General features: G+C 34.7%; 1 protein-coding gene across 2 annotated transcripts in view; it reads right to left on the minus strand.

Moving 5' to 3' along the window:
• Positions 1-477: 477 nt before the first annotated feature.
• The window catches only part of TMX3 (thioredoxin related transmembrane protein 3), a 93,663-nt gene continuing 74,684 nt past the window's right edge, over positions 478-19,456 (minus strand). For both annotated transcript variants that reach the window (XM_020985619.2, XM_020985620.2), the window contains exons 14-16: positions 11,531-11,660; positions 10,710-10,778; positions 478-3,836 (exon numbers count right to left, since the gene is read on the minus strand). In XM_020985619.2, coding sequence (XP_020841278.1) covers positions 3,564-3,836; positions 10,710-10,778; positions 11,531-11,660 — 472 coding nt within the window. In that variant the 3' untranslated portion in view covers positions 478-3,563. The remainder of the gene's footprint in view (positions 3,837-10,709; positions 10,779-11,530; positions 11,661-19,456) is intronic.

The following is a 19,456-nucleotide window of genomic DNA, read 5'->3' on the forward strand; positions in this document are numbered from 1 at the left end:
AGTCAATATTCATTATAACAGTTCTAAATAGGAGGGAGAACAAATTAATGAGCATACTTTATCAAATCACATGATAAAAATATTATACAAAGTGGACTCTGGAACATCCAATGGTCTTAAAAAATATGTGGGGGCAGTTTGTGCTTCTTAAAGTCAGCAAGGGCTTATTACTCAAACTAGAGATCACTAGTGCAAATTTACACTTACCAAGACCCATTTTTGAATCTTAGAGATGAAAAATGACATTCTTAATGTCAACTCTAACAAAACTAACAAAAATAGTTGTTATAAAGAAAAAAAATGCAGCAGCTTGCATCTGGTTACACAGGTTGCATCAAGATGCCAACAAATTCACAGAACGAAGGTTGGGGGCTATGGTGTAATAGCCCCCTACTTCATTTCTATTTCATAAATAACTACCCAATTCTAAGTAGAATATTAGTATACGTTAAACAATAAAAATACATTACAACTAAACATTTTTTCAATTAATTTATTGTAGAAAAACAAAAGTTTACAAGCAGTACCATAAGGCAGCATATCATAAATTCAGTATATTAGATATTCAGAAATTCTTACATAATTAGTCCAAGGTAAAGTAATAGAAAATTATTTTTTGCCCTCTCTTGGACTTAGATGTCTAATTTCCTTCAAGAAAAAATATATATATAAAAATAAAATGCCAAAACCAATCTCACAAATTAAGTCACAAACCAGTCTTTTTGCATACTATTACAACAATATCAAGATATTAAGAACAGGTATGTGATTTTTTGCTCTTCACTCCACAGAAATGCAATTCTGGGATGAAGTACTGATGGGAATGTGAATGCATTTAAATTGTTATTTTTTTTTTAAACAGCATAGCTGGTTATTTTAACAACTCATCTGTACCTGAGTGAGACATATGCCTTTCTGCAACCTTAAACTGGACAGCCCACTAGATATTTGGTATATTATTTCCACAGCAGGTACCAGCAAGCACTATCTGTTAGAGAAAATACAGAAACTCTGAGATGGAAATTCTCATCAGAAGACTCCTCAATAAAGTTTTAGGCTCTATTAGCTATAGAAAGAAATAATGTAAAAAACAAAGAGAATTTGGGGAGAAGCATATAGGCAAAGAAAACCATGAACCCAATTTCTCTTTGGAAATGCTGAAAAAACTCTTATTTTAAATATTACCCAGGCACCAGTTTACTAGCAGCAGGCATCTGCAACCCTTCTGAATTCCATATGGCATACTCAAAATTATGCTTGAATAAAAAAAAACAACACACCAAATAACACAAAGTTAAAGCAGAAGCAGAAATCCAAATTACATTATTTTTCATATTGTACTTGTTTCATTTTAACATGATGCACCCCATGAACCACTGGTAACTACATTCTTCTTTAAAAAAAAAAAAGGAGTTTCACTTTTAAATATATTTTCTGACCACCTAATTTTGCTACAATTTTTCCAGGGCAAAGGGATTGTGGAAGAAAAGTATAATAATAAACAAAAAAGAATTCTATTAAATCAGTTGGCAGATGAAACAACATTTTTTATAAATTCTACTCTGAAGTTTAAAAAAGACCTAGTTTTTTAAGAGGATAAATTGAGTCTTCTATTCCTAAATCACTAATATTAAAGTCTCCCTGATGTGGAAATTTTAAAATGAAAATGGAAAGCAGAACAAAGAACAATTTGGGGCAAAGTTTTAGAGTTGAGAAAAGAAATGAAGATCCAAACACTATATCACAAACATGAACCTTCAGAATACATAGTAAGGTCACTAAGTTATTCTGTGTTTAAAATAGGCTGTAATTTTTCCTGAGGTCATTCATTTTAGGTTGCGATTATAGACAGATACTTGATTTTCAAGGTCCAAAATCATGCTGATGACTAAATCTGACAAAGATACATGGTCAAAAGAAATCAATGATCTTTTCTATAACAATTTCTTCATATCCATGATTGTTTAGCATTCACACCGTACACTGACTCTCAATGTAGGCATTGGTAATTTTCTAAACTTTGCACTGTGGCCGTACAAATTTAAATGTTATAGAATAAGAAAGCTAACATTCATGTCCAAAAGAAAATGAATCAGTACTACCTGAAACAGAATTTGCCAATAAGTTATACACAGTATACCTGTACTAGTCGAAATTTCACTTAGGAATATAATAATTCAGTGCCACAGCATATTTGTTTCATTATAAAAAGTAATGAAGCTGGCATGTATTTAAAGAATGAGTGCTACAATAAGAAACATTTAAAAATATAAGCCCAAGGGATCATAATAAAATTGATCTTAATATTGCCTCAGTACTTGTAAAATCAAGAATTTAAGTTTATTTTCTATGGTGATCTCATGGCATCAGTTCTAATCAAAGGTTAGCTCCTTGGGACAGAAGGTAAGAAAACTTATACTTTCAGTACCCTGGGCTTGAATTAGAAATCATTTTCATAATTGAATATTTAAGAAAAATACATTATATGGATAACTTAATTTTGTGATGATTAAATACACAAACAACTAATAGCTTACTGTTCTTATGGCAGCTAAAATAAAAATGATAAAATATAAACCCAAACTAAAATAAATACACTGTCATGTAAAAATAAAAATTTGTAGATATCACTCTGTATAGATTTAGTGCAGTATTTAAATAAACATATAAAATGAAAGGATAGGGACAATGGGGAGAGGTGTAGAAGATGACCTTATCAGATAGCCTTTTACATGAGTTTTTGTTTTATAACATTACATAACCTGTCATAATAAGCTTATGCCAATAACTTTAAAAACACTGTTACCTAAATACAGCCTATGCAGTAACAAAGTATACATTTTCATGGAATAACTGCGAATGTAACAATTTTGACTGATTTAAAAATATTTCTTTAAGTAATTTCACTTAAGACAAAGGGTTAAGCAAGCACAGGGTTGCTGATTTGGGGCTTGGGGTACACCTATACACAGATTTTATGATAATGCAAAAAAGTAAAATCTGTTCTTTTAACCATTAAAACAAAACTGGCATGCTATGTAAAGTCAAATTATTTTTATCTACCAAAGCCTGAATGACATGAATTGTTATATGTGGGAGAAATCATTACAAGTCTTACACATTCAAAGTACCTGTCTTTGAAATGGCCAGAATAAACACCTACTTTTATTGTTTTCAAAAATGTAATTGGGATTGTTATTATAGTTCTAAGTGAAAACGTGTCTTCTATCTGACTGATGGATACAAATATTCTGCCCCAGAACCTCAACTTTGTCAGATAATATTCAGATGAAGGAATATACAAATTGATTTAGTTTCTTACTATGATGTTTGTCAATATTAAACTTTGAAGACTGCTTAAAAAAGTTACATAAATATTTCATTTCTTATCCATATGAGACACCTTTTCCCCAAAATATGAGAAGATCTTAATCCATGGATTTGATATTAGCAAAACACAGATCAGATGTTTCCTCGGCAAAGATCATGATTAAATGGCTAAATTCAATAAATAAGTTTTTTTTAATTAGAAATCCTATCAAATAACCTAAATCATGTAAGACTTAGTCATTTTTCTTTTCCAATATATCTTTGGGTTCTTGCTCTGCATCTGAGAGTACCAAAGAATTCCCATTGTTTTCTTCCTTTTTTTCTTCCTCATTGCCTTCATCTCTTACATCCCTAGTTTCAGTTTCCTGTTTAGATACTTCAGTTCGTTCTTCTGTATAAGCTACATCTGTGTCAGCCGTGTAGATTCCATAACACATGATGCTGATGACACCCAGTGGCAGGCCAAAGAGAAAACAGCCCAAAAATGGCGAGCTTCTGAATACAGACTGTAGAAAAAAGAAGGAAAACTCAGTTCTATTTAGATTTTTTTGTCACTTAAAAACATTTTAAGTTTCAACTCAACACATCTATATTTTTACTTCATATTGTCGACATAGAACAACTTAAATTTAACAAATTTACATACCTATGGTAACAAACAGTAGTAAAACAAAAAGTATAAAGACACAAAATCTGGGGGTTTTAGTTTCTTTCTAAGAAACAGTTAAAATAGTGAATGTATTAAGTTTGATTTGCTCTTCATTTGATCTATCTCAATATCTACTGGGCACATTAACAAAACACAATAGCAAACAGCTTGGTTTGCTATTTCCTTCCTATTTGGGACAGAGGGCAGAAAGATGTTACCACCAGGGGCAATGGGGCCACCCAGAACACATTTGATCTCCTTTAGTGCTCACACTGCTTGGACAAGATGGGAATCACCAAACCTAGTTCTTCTAAGTAAGATGGATGAGGACTAGGTCTTACTATTTGCCCTGCCACTGCATCCTAAGGCTCTTTAGGATTTGAATTCTATCTTGTCTCTCACCCTGTAAACTTCCAGTCACTATCATCTTGGCTCACTGGTAGTACCTAAAAATGCCTGTGTCACTATACCCTGGGCCCTTCCACTCACTCTGCATTTGAACTTTCTTTTATATAATGGCTCTCCAATTATTATATAAACTTTAGAGTACAGATATTTGTCTATTTGTATTCTGAGCGCTTTGGACAAAAATCAACACTGAATAATAACTTAATAGCCATTCTCTCTTCTCTGTATTTTGTGACACTGTTTTCTCTTGGTAGTCCTCCTATACATTTAACTGCTACTTTCCAGTTTTCTTTGGATCAGCAATCGTATTGCACCCCCTAACTGTGGTGGATATACCCCAAGACTCTCTCTCCTGTTCCCTTTTCTCTCACTACACTATCTAAGTTGGTGACCTTATCAACTTCCATCGTCTGTACAAAGGCCAATGCAAATTAACCCTAGACCAACATAACTAGCCCTCATTCTGCCTTAAGTACTACTCCCACGTCACCAACCACTCTACTGGACAATTTTAACTAGATCGCTGTCAGCATATCAAAGTCAACATGCCCAAAATGGAATTCAGTATCCTTCCCTTAAAACCTACTCCTCTTCCAAACCTGTCTATTTCTATCAAGAAAACCACCATCTTTCCAGTCACACTGGTTTGAACCATGCAGTCATTCCCAAATTCTTACTCTCGCGCTAACCCTACAGGATCCAATCAGTTTCCAAGTATTATGAATCCTATTTGCACAATACCTCTCACCATTAAAGGCCCAGACATGTCAATGGTTCGTTATCAGAAACTGATGGGACTTTATCATTGGAAATGACATGAAAGAAGAAGCACTACCATCTGCATTGTTGTGGTAACCTAAAAATCAAGGGCCCTTTCCACATAACTTGGAGCTAAAACCTTCCCCATATGTGTTGTCTCTCTCATTAGAATGTGAGTTTCTTAAGACTGGGAACTGTCTTTCTTTTCTATTTGTATTCCCAGGGCTTACCACAGTGCTTTGCACGTAGTAAGAACTTAATAAATGCTTTATCCATTCATTAAACTCATCTATCCCCTTATCTATATGAGACTGATTTTGACCCTACTTCAGGCCATCATTCTATCTCAGCTGTACTATTGCAAGAGTCAGCTAAATGACCTCTTTGCCTCATGTCTCTGCCTATGCCAATCCATCCCTATTTACAAATGCCTAAGTGATATTCCTAAAATACAAATCTGAACATGTCACTCCTCTGCTGAATAAACTTGTGGATCCCTATTACTTCTAGGGATCAAATATAAACTCTTCAGGTATTTAAAGACCTTCACATTATGGAACCACTTACCTTTACAGCATATTATACATTACTCCCCTTTATATACTCTAAGGTCCAGCTAAATTGGCTTTCCTGCTCTTTCTCATTGATGACTCCCTCTCACATTTTCTGAACATTCCATTGGCTGTCCCTCCCTCACCATTAACCCATACCTAGAATGAATTAGATCCTCACCTCTTCTTAGAATCCCTTATTTGCTTCAAAGCTCAGCTTACACACTAACTTTCATAAACCCTTTCTTGATGTCCCACTTGCTAGTGCATATTTTTGCAAATTACTTGGTATTTATTGTCTGTCTACTTTATATATATACATGTTGTCTTCCTTGATAGAATATTAGCTACCTGTGCCCGAGGGTTATTTCATTTTTGTCTCTGTATCCTCAACACATGGCATAGTGCCCGGCACAAAGGTGTTTAAATAAATGCCTACTGGTTTATTTAATACATTTCCTTCAATCGGATTTTATCATTATTTATTAAATTTAGATTCTCACAGTAATCTAAAAGGAACATTTTTGGGTACTGACAACTGAATCCTATGCTTAGAATAAAGGAATTATGGTGTGAGAATAGTACTGGATATGGAGTCAGATAATGCAAGTTCAAATTCTAGTTCTTCTTACTCTCTGGAATGAATCATTTAACTCCTTCAGGTCTCAGTGTCCTTATCTGTAAAATGGAGACAAATATAAACCTTCTGAGGCATGAATCAGATAAATTATGTAACATACTCTCAAAACCTTTGCAAGAGTCCCCAGAGCAGGAGACACCACGCCCCTGAGGGGCACTGGAACAATGTAGGGGTGCGGGGGGACGCAAGAAAGGAGGGGAGAAATAGTAGCCTCGGGAGGCCATTAAATAAAAATAAGAGTTAACCTAATCTAACCCCAGGGGGGCACTGAGTAATTTTTTTACAGTGGGCTGTAGGCCAAATAAGTTTGGGAACCTCTGCTACAGAAATGCCAACTTTTACAATCATTAGATCCTTTTCTCCCTCCTTAACTTCTCCGCTAGTTTCTGTCTCTCTGTTCGACTTTGAAATCTCATTTCCGCCAGTTTTTCCAATTAATATGACTAACAAGTGTTCCTCATTTCCCTTCCAATGCATTAATGTATCCACCTCTGTTATTGCTGCTCTAGGCAAAAATTCCTCCATTCTGTCATATTTTTGAAATCTCATTTCAATCCATTAGTCACACATCTCATTTCACCCTTAATCTAACGGAATGTGTTCCCCTATTATTCCTTTCCACAGTGCCATGTTTTCTTACTTTACTAAATTTCCAACTTGGACCAAAACCCAGTTTCTTTGGATGATAATTATATTCTTTCTACCACTCTCCTTTCTCTAAATCCCCATGGGCATGGAAGAGGAGGAAGGTTCATCTGCTTCCCACTGAATTGTGCCACTCAACAATCTGCCAACAGCACTCCATCTACTAACCATTTGAAGTCCATGTCATCAGACTATGCCACAATCTCCAAAGTATCCAATAACCAACACTCGGGATCTATTGCTACCTTTACCAAGTTGTTCATCTCTCTTATCACCTTTCCCTTACACATCCATTTGATACCAACGTCTGATAGTTTTATCAGCTCTTCTACTTCACTAATGCTCAACTATATTTTGGGCAAATATCAACCTCATATAGTAATATTCCAATTCAACACACATTTAGAGTCTAATACATACAAGGCCTATGTAAGGCATAGAGAATGTAAGCATAACATATTTTAGTCTTTGCTGCCAAGGAATTTATATTATCTACCTCTAAGATCTTGAACTTGGTGCTTTCCCCCAATGCTACTTGACAATCCTTTAATTTATTTATATTTACTTTAATTCAATTGTAATCTACCCATCACTCTCCATGGTCTTGGTTTCTTCTACCCATTTACTCTTTAATTTTCTTTATTCTATCTATCCCTACTACTATATGGAAAATGACTCTCACAGATCGCTAAAAACTCAAGTAGCTAGGTATTCTTGAGATTTACAGCATTCAACAATACTGAACACTTTACTCCTTTGAAATTAATTTAAAAATTATTTAGTTTACACTTTTGCAGGGGTAGAGGTTGGGAATGAGGGTTAAAATTTTACCCATTCGTACAATAAGCAAGTAATAGTGGTCTATCAAGTCCACTTATTTCTTAGGACATTTTACGTATTTCAAGTTAATTAAAAAATTCATTGAAGACATAGCAAAAGAGGGCCAGTTAGGTGGCGCAGCGGATAAAGCACCAGCCCTGAAGTCAGGAGGACTTGAGTTCAAATTCAGCCTCATAGCAAACACTTTTGATACTTATTAGCTGTGTGACCCTGGACAACTCACTTAACCCCAACTGCCTAAAAAAAAAAAAAAGGCATAGCAAGAGAATAATTTTCCACCTAGTATTTCAAATTAACCACCTCTTTGCATTAACCATAGGAATTAGAGGAAAGTCATTTATATAGATGACTAGATAATATGAATGACTTTATATACTACTTTTAATTAGCTAATATTGAATTGCAGTTAACTCATTTCCTTACACAAATCCTTAGAAGCAACTACTATTTTCCAGAAGACTCGATTATTTGTCAATAAAAAATATGTAATGGTTCATTGCTGTTCATTCTTTTAGTCTAACTCTCTGTGACTCTATTTGGTGTTTTCTTGGTAAAGATACTGGAGTGGTTTACCATTTCTTTCTCCAGTTCATTTTACAGATGAGGAACTGAGGCAAATAGGGTTAAGTGAATTACCCAAGGTTACACAGCTAGTAAGTGTCTGAGGCTAGATTTGACCTCAAGAAGATGAGTCTTCCTGAATTCAGGAGTAGCATGCTATCCAGTTTGCCAACTAGCTGCCCACTAAATGGTTTAAGTCTGGTTAATTCAAAACACATCTTATTAGCAAAAAAGCCCAGCAGCAAGAGATGGAAAGTGAAATTCCATTTAAAATAACTGTAGACAATATAAAATATTTAGGAGTCTACCTGTCAAGAAAAACTCAGGAATATGAACACAATTACAAAACACTTTTCACACTAATAAAGTCAGATCTAAACAACTAGAAAAATATCAATTGTTCATTGGTAGGCCAACCTAATATAATAAAAATTACAACTCTAAAAAAAATAAATAACAATTCTACCTAAATTAATTTACTAATTCAGGGTCATACCAAACTACCAAAAAATTATTTTACAGAGCTAGAAAAAATAATAATAACATTGATCTGGAAGAACAAAAGATCAAGAATATCAAGAGAATTGATGAAAAAAAATGCAAAGGAAGGTGGCTAGCCATATCAGATCTAAAACTATATTATAAAGCAGTAATCATCAAAACTATTTGGTACTGGCTAAGAAGTAGAGTGGTAAATCAGTGGAATGTTAGGTACACAAGACATAGTCATCAAAGACTACTCTAATCTACTGTTTGATAAACCCAAAGACTCCAGCTTCTAGGATAAGAACTCATTATTTGACAAAAACTGCTAGGAAAACTGGAAAATAGGTATGGCAGAAACTAGGCACAGACCAACATCTCACACCATATACAAGATAAGGTCAAAATGGGTACAAAATTTAGACATAAAGGGTAATACCACAAGCAGATTAGGAGAGCAAGGAACAGTTTACCTGTCAGCTCTGGAGAAGGAAAGAATTTATGACCAAAGAAGAAACAGAGAACATCATAAAACACAAAACGGATAATTTTGATTACATTAAATTAAAAAGGATTTGCAGAAACAAAACTAATACAACCAAAAGTAGAAGGAAAGCAGAAAGCTGGGAAAAGAATTTTACTGCCAGTGTTTTTGATAAAGGCCCCATTTATGAGTCAAAATTGTACTACAAGTCATTCCGCAATTGATAAGTGGTCAAAGGATATAAACAGGCAGTTTTCAGAGAAAGAAATTAAAGTTATCTATAGCAATATGAAAAAAAAAAAGCTCTAAATCACTATTGATTAGAGAAATGAAATTAAGACAACTCTGAGGTACCACCTCTCACCAATCAGATTGGTTAATATGCCAGAAAAGGAAAATGATAAATGTTAGAGATGACGTGGGAAAATTGAAACACTAATGCATTGTTGGTGGACTTGTGAACTGATCCAACCATTTTGGAACTATGCCCAAAGGACTATAAAACTCTGCATACCCTTTGATCCAGCAATACCACTACTAAGTCTGTATTCCAAAGAGATCATAAAAAAAAGAAAAGGACCCACATGCCCAAAAATATTTGTAACAGCTACTTTTGTGGTGGCCAAGAATTGGAATTTGAGGGGATGCTCATCAATTGCAGAATGGCTGAAAAAGTTGTGGTATATGAATGAAATGGCATACTACTGTGCTATAAAAAATGATAAACAGGCAGACATCAAAAAAACCTAGAAAGACTTACATGAAGTGATGCAGAGTTAAATGAGCAGAACCAGGAAACATTAACAGCAACAATAAGCAATGATCAACTATGGAAGACTTAGCTCTTCTCAGCAATATAATCATCCAAGTAAATTCTAAAACACTCATGATGGAAATTGCTATCCACATCCAAAGAACTATGGAGTCTGAATGCAGATCAAAGCATACTATTTTCACTTTTTTTTCTCATGGTTTTCTCCTTTTGTTCTTTTTCTTTTGCACAACACAACTAATGTCCAAGGATGTTTAACACGATTGTACATGTCTAATCTATATCAGATTGCTTGATATCTTGGGGAAAGGGGAGGGAAGAGAAAGTGGGAGAAAAATTTGGAACTTAAAATCTTACAAAAATGAATGTTGAAAACTATCTTCACATGTAATCAGAAAAACAAAATAAAACACCATTAAGAGAAAAAATAAAAGGATCTTTGTTGCTAGAAAAAGAAAAACTCAAAATACATCTTCTACTCATCTGTGCTTTGAGATTTTACTGTTATGAAGTTGTACTCTGGATGAATCACAAAAATTTATCCATCTTTCATTATTATTTACTCCCCCCCAAGAAAACAATCTTACCACAACAGTAGTCCTGACATCGTAACATATTCTTTTCAATCTCTGCAAAATTCCATCACCACCCCGGGCCTGAAATTTCAGACAAAATATAAGTTAAAGAGACACAAAGTGCTAATCTTTTTATTTATTTCTCTTTACATCATATAATAATTGCTACTAGAAGATACTTTCAAATAATAAAAAACCCAAAGCTTGTTTAGAAGAAGGAAATCAGGATGTTCAGAGGTTAGCAGATCATGCAAATAATGACTAGTTAAAAGAACTTGGGGTCTTAGTCTGGAGAAGAGAAGATTTGGCAAGGACTTGAGCGCCTTGAAACATGTAAAGGTCAGCTCAGTGGTAGACAGATTAGATTTCTTAAATTTGGCCAGAAGACAGAAATAGAAATAATACTTAGCTTGATGTACAAATTTCCTATTTAAACTATCTAAAAGTGGATGCCTAGGCAGACAGAGGAACTTCCAATATTGGAAGTTCTCATGCATAAGAGCTAGATTTCTATTTGTTACTGAGATTATCTCTCAGGTTTGGAATGGAATAAGTAACCACTGAGATTCCTTCTAAGTGAGTTCTTACATGTGAGAAGAAAGATGAAAAAAATGGAAAAATCAGAAAATCAGGAGGAATGTGAGAATAAAGTGTCATGGAAGGCAAAGGAAGATACAATATTGAGAAGCAGGGGATAGATTTCAGTTTCAAATGCTACAGAATGAGGCTTAAGAAAAGGCTGGTATTTGGCACTTTATTTACCATACCCTTTAGAGCAAAAAGACTGACCAAATAGCTTTACAGTTTTATTTAAACTGAATTGAGCTACTTACTTCTATTGTGCCATCCAAAATGTCATTAATGAACTGCATCACATCTTCAGGACTCTCAATATGTCTAGCTGGCAGAAAATACTGATGGTTTGAAGTATTTATTGCAACTACAGTTGGAACACTCAATTCACTAAAAACGTGAAAAAGAAAGAGGTCAAAATAGAGAAATTCACAGTATACTTTTGTGAACTAAAACTTAGTAAACAGATACAGGGAGCAGACTTGTGATTTCACTGGCATCATAGGCAACTCCCAGATGGAGAAACTCCATGTTTCAATGCAAGTAGACATCTTGTCCGCAAATTAGTCTTAAGAGAGTTGCATGAAGCACTCAGAGGTTTAAGGACTTGTTCAGGGTCACTCAGATACATGTCAGAGTGACCTGAACTGAGGTATTCTTGAATCCAAGGCCAGTTTGCTATTCACTACATCCCAAAGCTTCTCCTAAAACTAAGTTATTAAACTTATATATGCTATATTTAGGTAACTATAATTACCAAATAGTATATCCTGTTACTTTTAAGTAGGTAATGCCTGCATTTCAATTTTATGTTTTCAACTTTCAAACTTCAGCATTAAATACTTTTTTAATATATATTAGTAAGCATCCTATCACTAAGGTTTTAGCTGAAAACCAAACATATAATCTTAGGTACTTATAAATTTTAGATTTAAGAAAAATATAATTTAGGACTTTTACTTCTGATAAATAAATAATACTTATTTCAAACTGCCTTCAAAATTGAGTAACTTACAGTTTCACAAATTGCTCTATATACACAATTGACACCTGGATAAACTGCCTATTCATCTTTACTTAAGAAATATACCAAGAATTCTTAGTTTCTCCTGCTAGTTTACTAAGATTTACATAACATAATATAAATCTGACTAGTTTATTTCAATGAACATGAAAATTACTCAAAAAAATACTAACACAAAAAGATTTTTTGCCTTAAATATAAAGATAAAATGGAAAAGCATTTGAAATGCAAAGTGAAAAATTATTCCCCTCCTCTGTCCTGAAGGAACTATTTTAATTAACTAAAAATAGGACAAAGATTACTACCTGAAACTTTTAAGTTTAATTAACTCAAATCTAATGATCCAAAAATATTAAGAAGCATAAATGAGACTCATTCAAGTGCTTAAAGATCAGGAATAACAAGGAAAAAGAAATTCTTTGAGAACTGTAGTTCAGCTGCAGTTTGAAGTACTTGTTATTTGTTGAAGTACTTGAAATACCATGCTTTTAAATTTTATTAATTACCTTATTTTCATTTATCAACAATCATTTCCATAAGCTTTTGAGTTTTAAATTTTTCTCCTTCTCCCTCCCCAAGACGGTGTGCAAACTGACATAGGCCCTATATATACATTCCTATAAAACGTATTTTCACATTAGTCATATTGTAAGGTAGAATTAGAACCAATAGAAGGAATCATAAGAAAGAGGAAACAAAATAAAACAGAAGGAAAAAAAGAACAAATAACATGCTTTGATCTGCATTCAAACTCCACAGTTATTTCTTTGGATGTGGATAGCATTTTCCATCGTGAGACCTTTGGAGATGTCATAGATCCTTGCATTGCTGAGGAGAGCCGAGTCTATCAAAGTTAGTCAGGGCACAATGTGGCTGTTACTGTGTACAACTTTCTCCTGGTTCTGCTCACTTCACTCAGCATCGGTCCATACAAGTCTTTCCAGGTTTTTCTGAAGTCCACCTGCTAGTTATTTCTCATAGTAAAATAGCATTCTATTACATTCATATACCACAACTTGTTCAGCCATTTCCCAGTTAATGGGCATCCCCTCAATTTCCAATTCTTTGCCACCACAGAAAAAAGCTGCTAAAAATATTTTTGTACACGTGGGTCCTTTTCCCATTTTTATGATCTCTTTGGGTGCTAGAAGTGCTATTGCTGGATCAAAGTGTATGCACATTTTTATAGCCCTTTGGGCCATTGTTCCAAACTGTTCTCCAAAATCGCTGGATCATTTCACTACTCTACCAACAATGCATTAGTGTTCCAATTTCCTACAGTTCATCCAACATTGATTATTTTCCTTTTTTGTCATGTTGGCCAATTTGACAGGTGTGATGTGGTACCTCAGAGTTGTTTTGATTTGCATTTCTCTTATCAATAGTGATTTAGAGCATTTTTTAATATGACTATAGACAGCTTTAATTTCTTCATCTGAAAACTGCCTACTCATACCCCTTGACCATTTATCAACTGGGAAATGTCTTGTATTCTTATAAATTTCACTTAATTCTCTATGTATTTTAGAAATGAGGCCTTATCTGAGACACTGGTTGTAAAAATTCTTTCCCAGTTTTCTACTTCTCTCCTAATCTTGGCTGCATTGGCTTTGTTTGTACAAGAACTTTTCAATTTAATGTAATCAAAATTATCCATTTTGCCTTTCATGTTTTCTACCACCTGTTAGGTCATAAATTCTTCTGTTCTCCATTAATCTGACAGGTAAACTATTCCTTGCTCTCCCACTTTGCTTATTGTATCAGCCTTTATATCTAAATCATGAACCCATTTTGACTTGATTTTGGCATATGGTGTGAGATTTTGATCTATGGCCTAGTTTCTGCCATATTCTTTTCCAGTTTTCCCAGTAGTTTTTGTCAAATAGTGAATTCTTATCCCAGAAGCTAGGGTCTTTGGGTTTATCAAATAGCAGTTTACTATAGTCACTGACTACTGTATCTTGCATACTTAACCTATTCTACTGATCCACCACTCTACTTCTCAGCCACTACCAAGTAGTTTTGATGATTGCTGTTTTATAGTACAATTCAAGATCTCGTGTGGCCAGACCACCTTTCCCTGCATTTGTTTTCTTTAGTTTCCTTGATATTCTGGACCTTTTGTTATTCCAAATGAATCTTATTATTTTTTCTAGCTCTATAAAATGATTTTTTGGTAGTCTGATTGGCATGGCACTGAATAAGTAAACTAACTTAGGTAGAATTGTCACTTTTATAATATTAGCTCGGCCTATCCATGAGCAACTGATGTTTTTCCAATCATTTAGATCTGACTTTGTGTGAAAAGTGTTTTGTAATTATGTTCGTATAGTTCCTGTGTTTGTTTCAGTAGGTAGACTCCAAAATGCTTTACAATGTCTACACTAACTTTAAATGGAATTTCTCTATCTCTTGCTGTTGGGCTTTGTTGGTAATATACAGAAATACTGATGATTTATGTGGTTTATAGCCTGCAACTTTGCTAAAGTTGTGCATTATTTCAAGCAGTTTTTTCATTTGATTCTCTAGGATTCTCTAAGTATACCATATCATCTGCAAAGAACTTTGTTTCTTCTTTGCCCGTTCTAATACCTTCAATTTCTTTTTCTTCCCCTACTGCTAAAGCTAACATTTCCAGTACCATATTCAACAATAGTGGTGATAATGGACACCTTTGTTTCACCCCCGATCTTACTGGAAATGCTTCTTGCATGTCCCCATTACATATGATGCTTGAAGGCTTTAGGTAGATGCTATTTATTATTTTAAGGAAGATTCCATTTATTCCTATGCTCTCTATTGTTTTTAATAGGAATGGGTGTTGTATTTTATCAAAAGATTTTTCTGCATCTATTGAGATAATCATGGGGTTTCTGTTATTTTTGCTGTTGTTATAATCAATTATGCTGATAGTTTTCCTGATACTGAACCAACTCTGCATTTCTGGTATAAATCCTATCTGTTCATAGTGTATTATTCTTGTGATAAATTGCTGTAATCTATTTGCTAATATTTTATTTAACATTTTTGCATCTACATTCATTAGGGAAATTGGTCTATAATTTTCTTTCTCCATTTTGACTCTTCCCAGTTTAAGTATTGGCACCATATTTGTATCATCAAAATAATTTGGTAAGACTCCTTCACCTATTTTCCCAAATAGTCTACATAGTATTGGAATTAATTGTTCTTTAAATGTTACTTGTAAATCCATCTGGCCCAGGGAATACTTTCGTAGACAGTTTATCAATAGCTTGTTCAATTTCTTTTTCTGAGATTGGATTACTTAAGTATTTTACTTCCTCTTCTATTAATCTGGGCAATTCTTATTTTTGTAAATATTCATCCATTTCATTAAGATTGTCAAATTTATTGGCATACAGTTGGGCAAAATAGCTCCTAATTATTGTTTTAAATTCCTCTTCCTTGGTGGTGGATTCACTCTTTTCATTTTTGATACCAGTAATTTGGTTTTCTTCTTTCTTCTTTTTTTTTAAATTAAATTAACCAAAGGTTTATCTATTTTATTGTTTTTTTTTCCAGAAAACCAGCTCTTAGTTTTATTTATTAAACAGTTTTCTTAATTTCAATTTTATTAATCTCTCCTTTGGTTTTCAGTATTTCTTATTTTGTCTTTTAGTGAGTATTTTTAATTTGTTGTTTTTCTTGTTTTCTTAGTTCCATGCCCAATTCATTGATCTCTTCTTTCTATTTTATTTATGTAAGCATTTAGAGATATAAAACTTCCCCTAAGAACTGCTTTCGCTGCTTCCCATAAGTTTTGGTATGTTGCCTCATTATTGTCATTTCCTTGAATGAAGTTACTGTTTCTATGATTTGTTGATTGACCCATTCATTTTTAAAGATTAGATTGGTTTCCAATTATTTTTTAGTCTATCTTTCCATGGCCCTTTATTATATATAATTTTTACTGCATCATGATCTGAAAAAGATGCATTTAATATTTCTGCCTTTCTGCACTGGATTGTGAGATTTTTATGCCCTAGTATATGGTCAAATTTTGTGTATGTGCCATGTATTACTGAGAAAAAAGTATAATCCTTTCTACCCCCATTCAATTTTCTCCAGAGGTCTACCACTTCTACCTTTTCTAATATTCTATTCCCCTCCTTAACGTCTTTATTTTGTAGTTAGATTTATCTAGTTCAGAGAGGGGGAGGTTGAGGTCCCCCACTAGAATAGTTTTGCCGTCTATTTCTTCTGTAACTCCCTGAATTTCTTCTCTAAGAATTTAGATGCTATACCACTTGGTGCATATATGTTTAGTAATGATATTACTTCATCATCTATGGTGCCTTTTGGCAAGATGTAGTTTCCTTCCTTACCTCTTCTGATCTCTTTTTGCTTTTGCTTTGTCTGAGATCAAGATTGTTATTCCTGATTTTTTTTACTTCAGCTGAAGCAGAATATATTCTACTCCAGTCTTTTACCTTTGCTCTGTGTGTGTCCCTCTGTTTCAAACTTATTGTAGAATTATGGTTTTTATCCATTCTGCTTTCTACTTCCCTTTTATGGGAGAGTTAATTCTATTCACATTCACAGTTATGACTACTATCTGTGTCTTTCCCTCCATCCTATTTCCCTCCTGTTTATGCTTTTCTTTCTCCTTGCTCCCTTTCCCTCCTCACTAGTTTTGCTTTTGACCATCACCTCCCTCAGTCCCCCCCTTCTTCCCTTTTATCCTTATTACTTCTTCCCTCCCTTTTATCCACCCTTCCTTTTATTTTCCCTTTCCCCTCCTACTGCCTATACCTAAATGATTATATTATTCCCTCCCTGAGCCAAATATGATGAGAGTTAAGCAATGCTCATTTCCCTTCCTTCTTTCCCTCTACTATAACAGGTTTTTGTGCTTTTTCCTGTAATGTAATTTACCCTTCTCTATCTCCTGGCTTCCTTTTCTCCCAGTATATTCCCTTAGATCAGATTAATCCACTTACTTAGATCCAATTAACCCACTTGATTAGTTTTTTTTTTATTGTTACATCAAAGTCAACTCATACTCACCCCCTCTATGTATACCCCTTTAAAATGGTGTAACAACAATACAATTCTCAAGAGTTACAAGTGTTATCTTCCCTTGTAGGGACATAAACAGTTTGCTCTTATTAATAACATTTTTTTTTCCTGTCCTGTTTACATGTTTCTCTTGAGTCTTGTATTTGAAGATCAAATTTTCTGTTGATCTTTGATCTTTTTATCAGGAAGGTTTGGAAGTTCCCTATTTTGTTGAATGCCCATCTCCTCCTCTGAAAGAGTATGCTCATTTTCGCTAGGTAGTTGATCCTTGGTTGTAATCCAAGCTTCTCTGCCTTACAGAGAATCGAATTCCATGCCCTACGATCTTTTAATTTTGAAGCTGCAAGGTCCTGATTACTCCTGACTGTGGGTTCCATGATATTAAAATTGTTTCTTTCTGGCTGCTTGCAGTATTTGCTATTTGACCTGGTAATTTTGGAATTTGGCTAATACATTCCTTGGCATTTTCAATTTGGGATCTCTTTCAGGAGGTGATTGGTGGATTCTTTCTATGGCTATTTCACCCTCTGGTTCTAGGACCTCAGGGTAGTTTTCCTTGATGATTTCCTGAAAGATGTTGTTCAGACTTTTTTTTTTAAATAGTGATTTTCATGTAGACCAATTAATTTTTAAATTGTCTCTCCTGGATCAATTTTCCAGGTCAGTTGTTTTACCAATGAGGTATTTTATGTTTTCATCTATTTTTTTCATTCTTTTGTTTCTGTTTGACTGATTCTTGCTCTCTCATAGAGTCATTAGCTTCCACTTGCCCAGTTCTAATTTTTAACAAATTGTTTCTTCTGTTAGATTTTTCCATTTGGCCCATTTTATTTTTTATGAAGTTCTTCTCCTTAGTGAGTTTCTGTGCCTCCTTTCCCCTTTGGCCAATTGTGCTTTTTAAGGAGTTGTTTTCTTCAGTGTACTTTTTTAATTTTCCATTGGGCCAACTGTATTTTTAAGGACTTGTTTTCTACAGTTAATTTTTGTCATTCCTTTTCCAAGCTATTGACTCTCTTGCATACCTCTCATTCCTTTTCCCAATTTTTCTTCTACCTCTCATCTGACTTTTAAAATCCTCCTCGAGTTCCTCTAAGAAGGCTTTTTGGGCTTCAGACCAGTTCATATTCCTTTTTGAGGTTCCAGATGTGGATTTGTTGACAATGTTGTTCTCTTCAGAATTTCTGGCCTTGATCTTCACTTATCCCATAATAAGAATCTACGGTACATTTCTTTTTGCTCATGGTGTTTGCTTATTTCCTAGCCTTTAAAAAGATTGAGCTCTCCAGCTGGGGAACAGGGAGTGTCACTGACCCAAGCTTCTTGTCTCAGAAGCCTGATCACTGGCTTTGTGTACTAGGGCCTTCCATGCTGGCAGCTGGAGGCTGTAGGGTTCTGGCAGCTTACCTAATATTAGGCTGGAATCAGCAACACTGGAGCTCTAGGGGTAGGGTACTCTGGCCCCTGGAGGTTTGCTGCTCACCTGGGCCTCTCCTTTCACTTCCTTTGTCTCCTTGATGATGGATGTTTTGCTGATGCAGGATGTTTCTCCACCTGGGGCTTTTCTTCTTGGTGTTGTGCTTACCAGAGTCCTGCTTAGGCGCCTGGATTCTTGCCTGCTGGAGAATGCTATGGCATGCAGTGGTTTTCTGAGCCCATTTCCGCTGGTTCCCCTGCCCGTACTGAGGCACTCAGGGATCCTGGTGTTGGTGCTTGCCTGCTCCATCACTGGGGTTCAGGACCTCCACCTGGTATGCTGAGGTGAGGCCTTTCACTAGCTTGCTAGGATGTCTTCCATTCTGTACTGTTCCCCCTCCCCTAGGGCAAGAGGGTCCTTTCCCATTAATCCCTCAAACGTCCTGGACTATAGTACTGCTGTACCCTATCTTTCTGCTGGTTCAGCTGTTCTAGGGTTTTTCCTGTGGCTATATTTTCTGGACTTTCAGAGGTTAATGAGGGAGAGTGAAAGCAACTTACTTCTTACTCCACCATCTTGGCTTCTGGAAGCGGAACTCCAACATATTTTAATCTTTATTAAACATATTAATTGCAAAATTGTATGTATTCCCTTAGAGCTGGTTCAATTAGTCTCACTTTAGCTGCACCATGTATTTATAAAAAGAAA

The sequence above is a fragment of the Phascolarctos cinereus genome, unplaced genomic scaffold (assembly GCF_003287225.1).
Source record: "Phascolarctos cinereus isolate Bilbo 61053 unplaced genomic scaffold, phaCin_HiC Scaffold_4;HRSCAF=312, whole genome shotgun sequence".
NCBI classification, from domain to species: Eukaryota; Metazoa; Chordata; class Mammalia; order Diprotodontia; family Phascolarctidae; genus Phascolarctos; species Phascolarctos cinereus.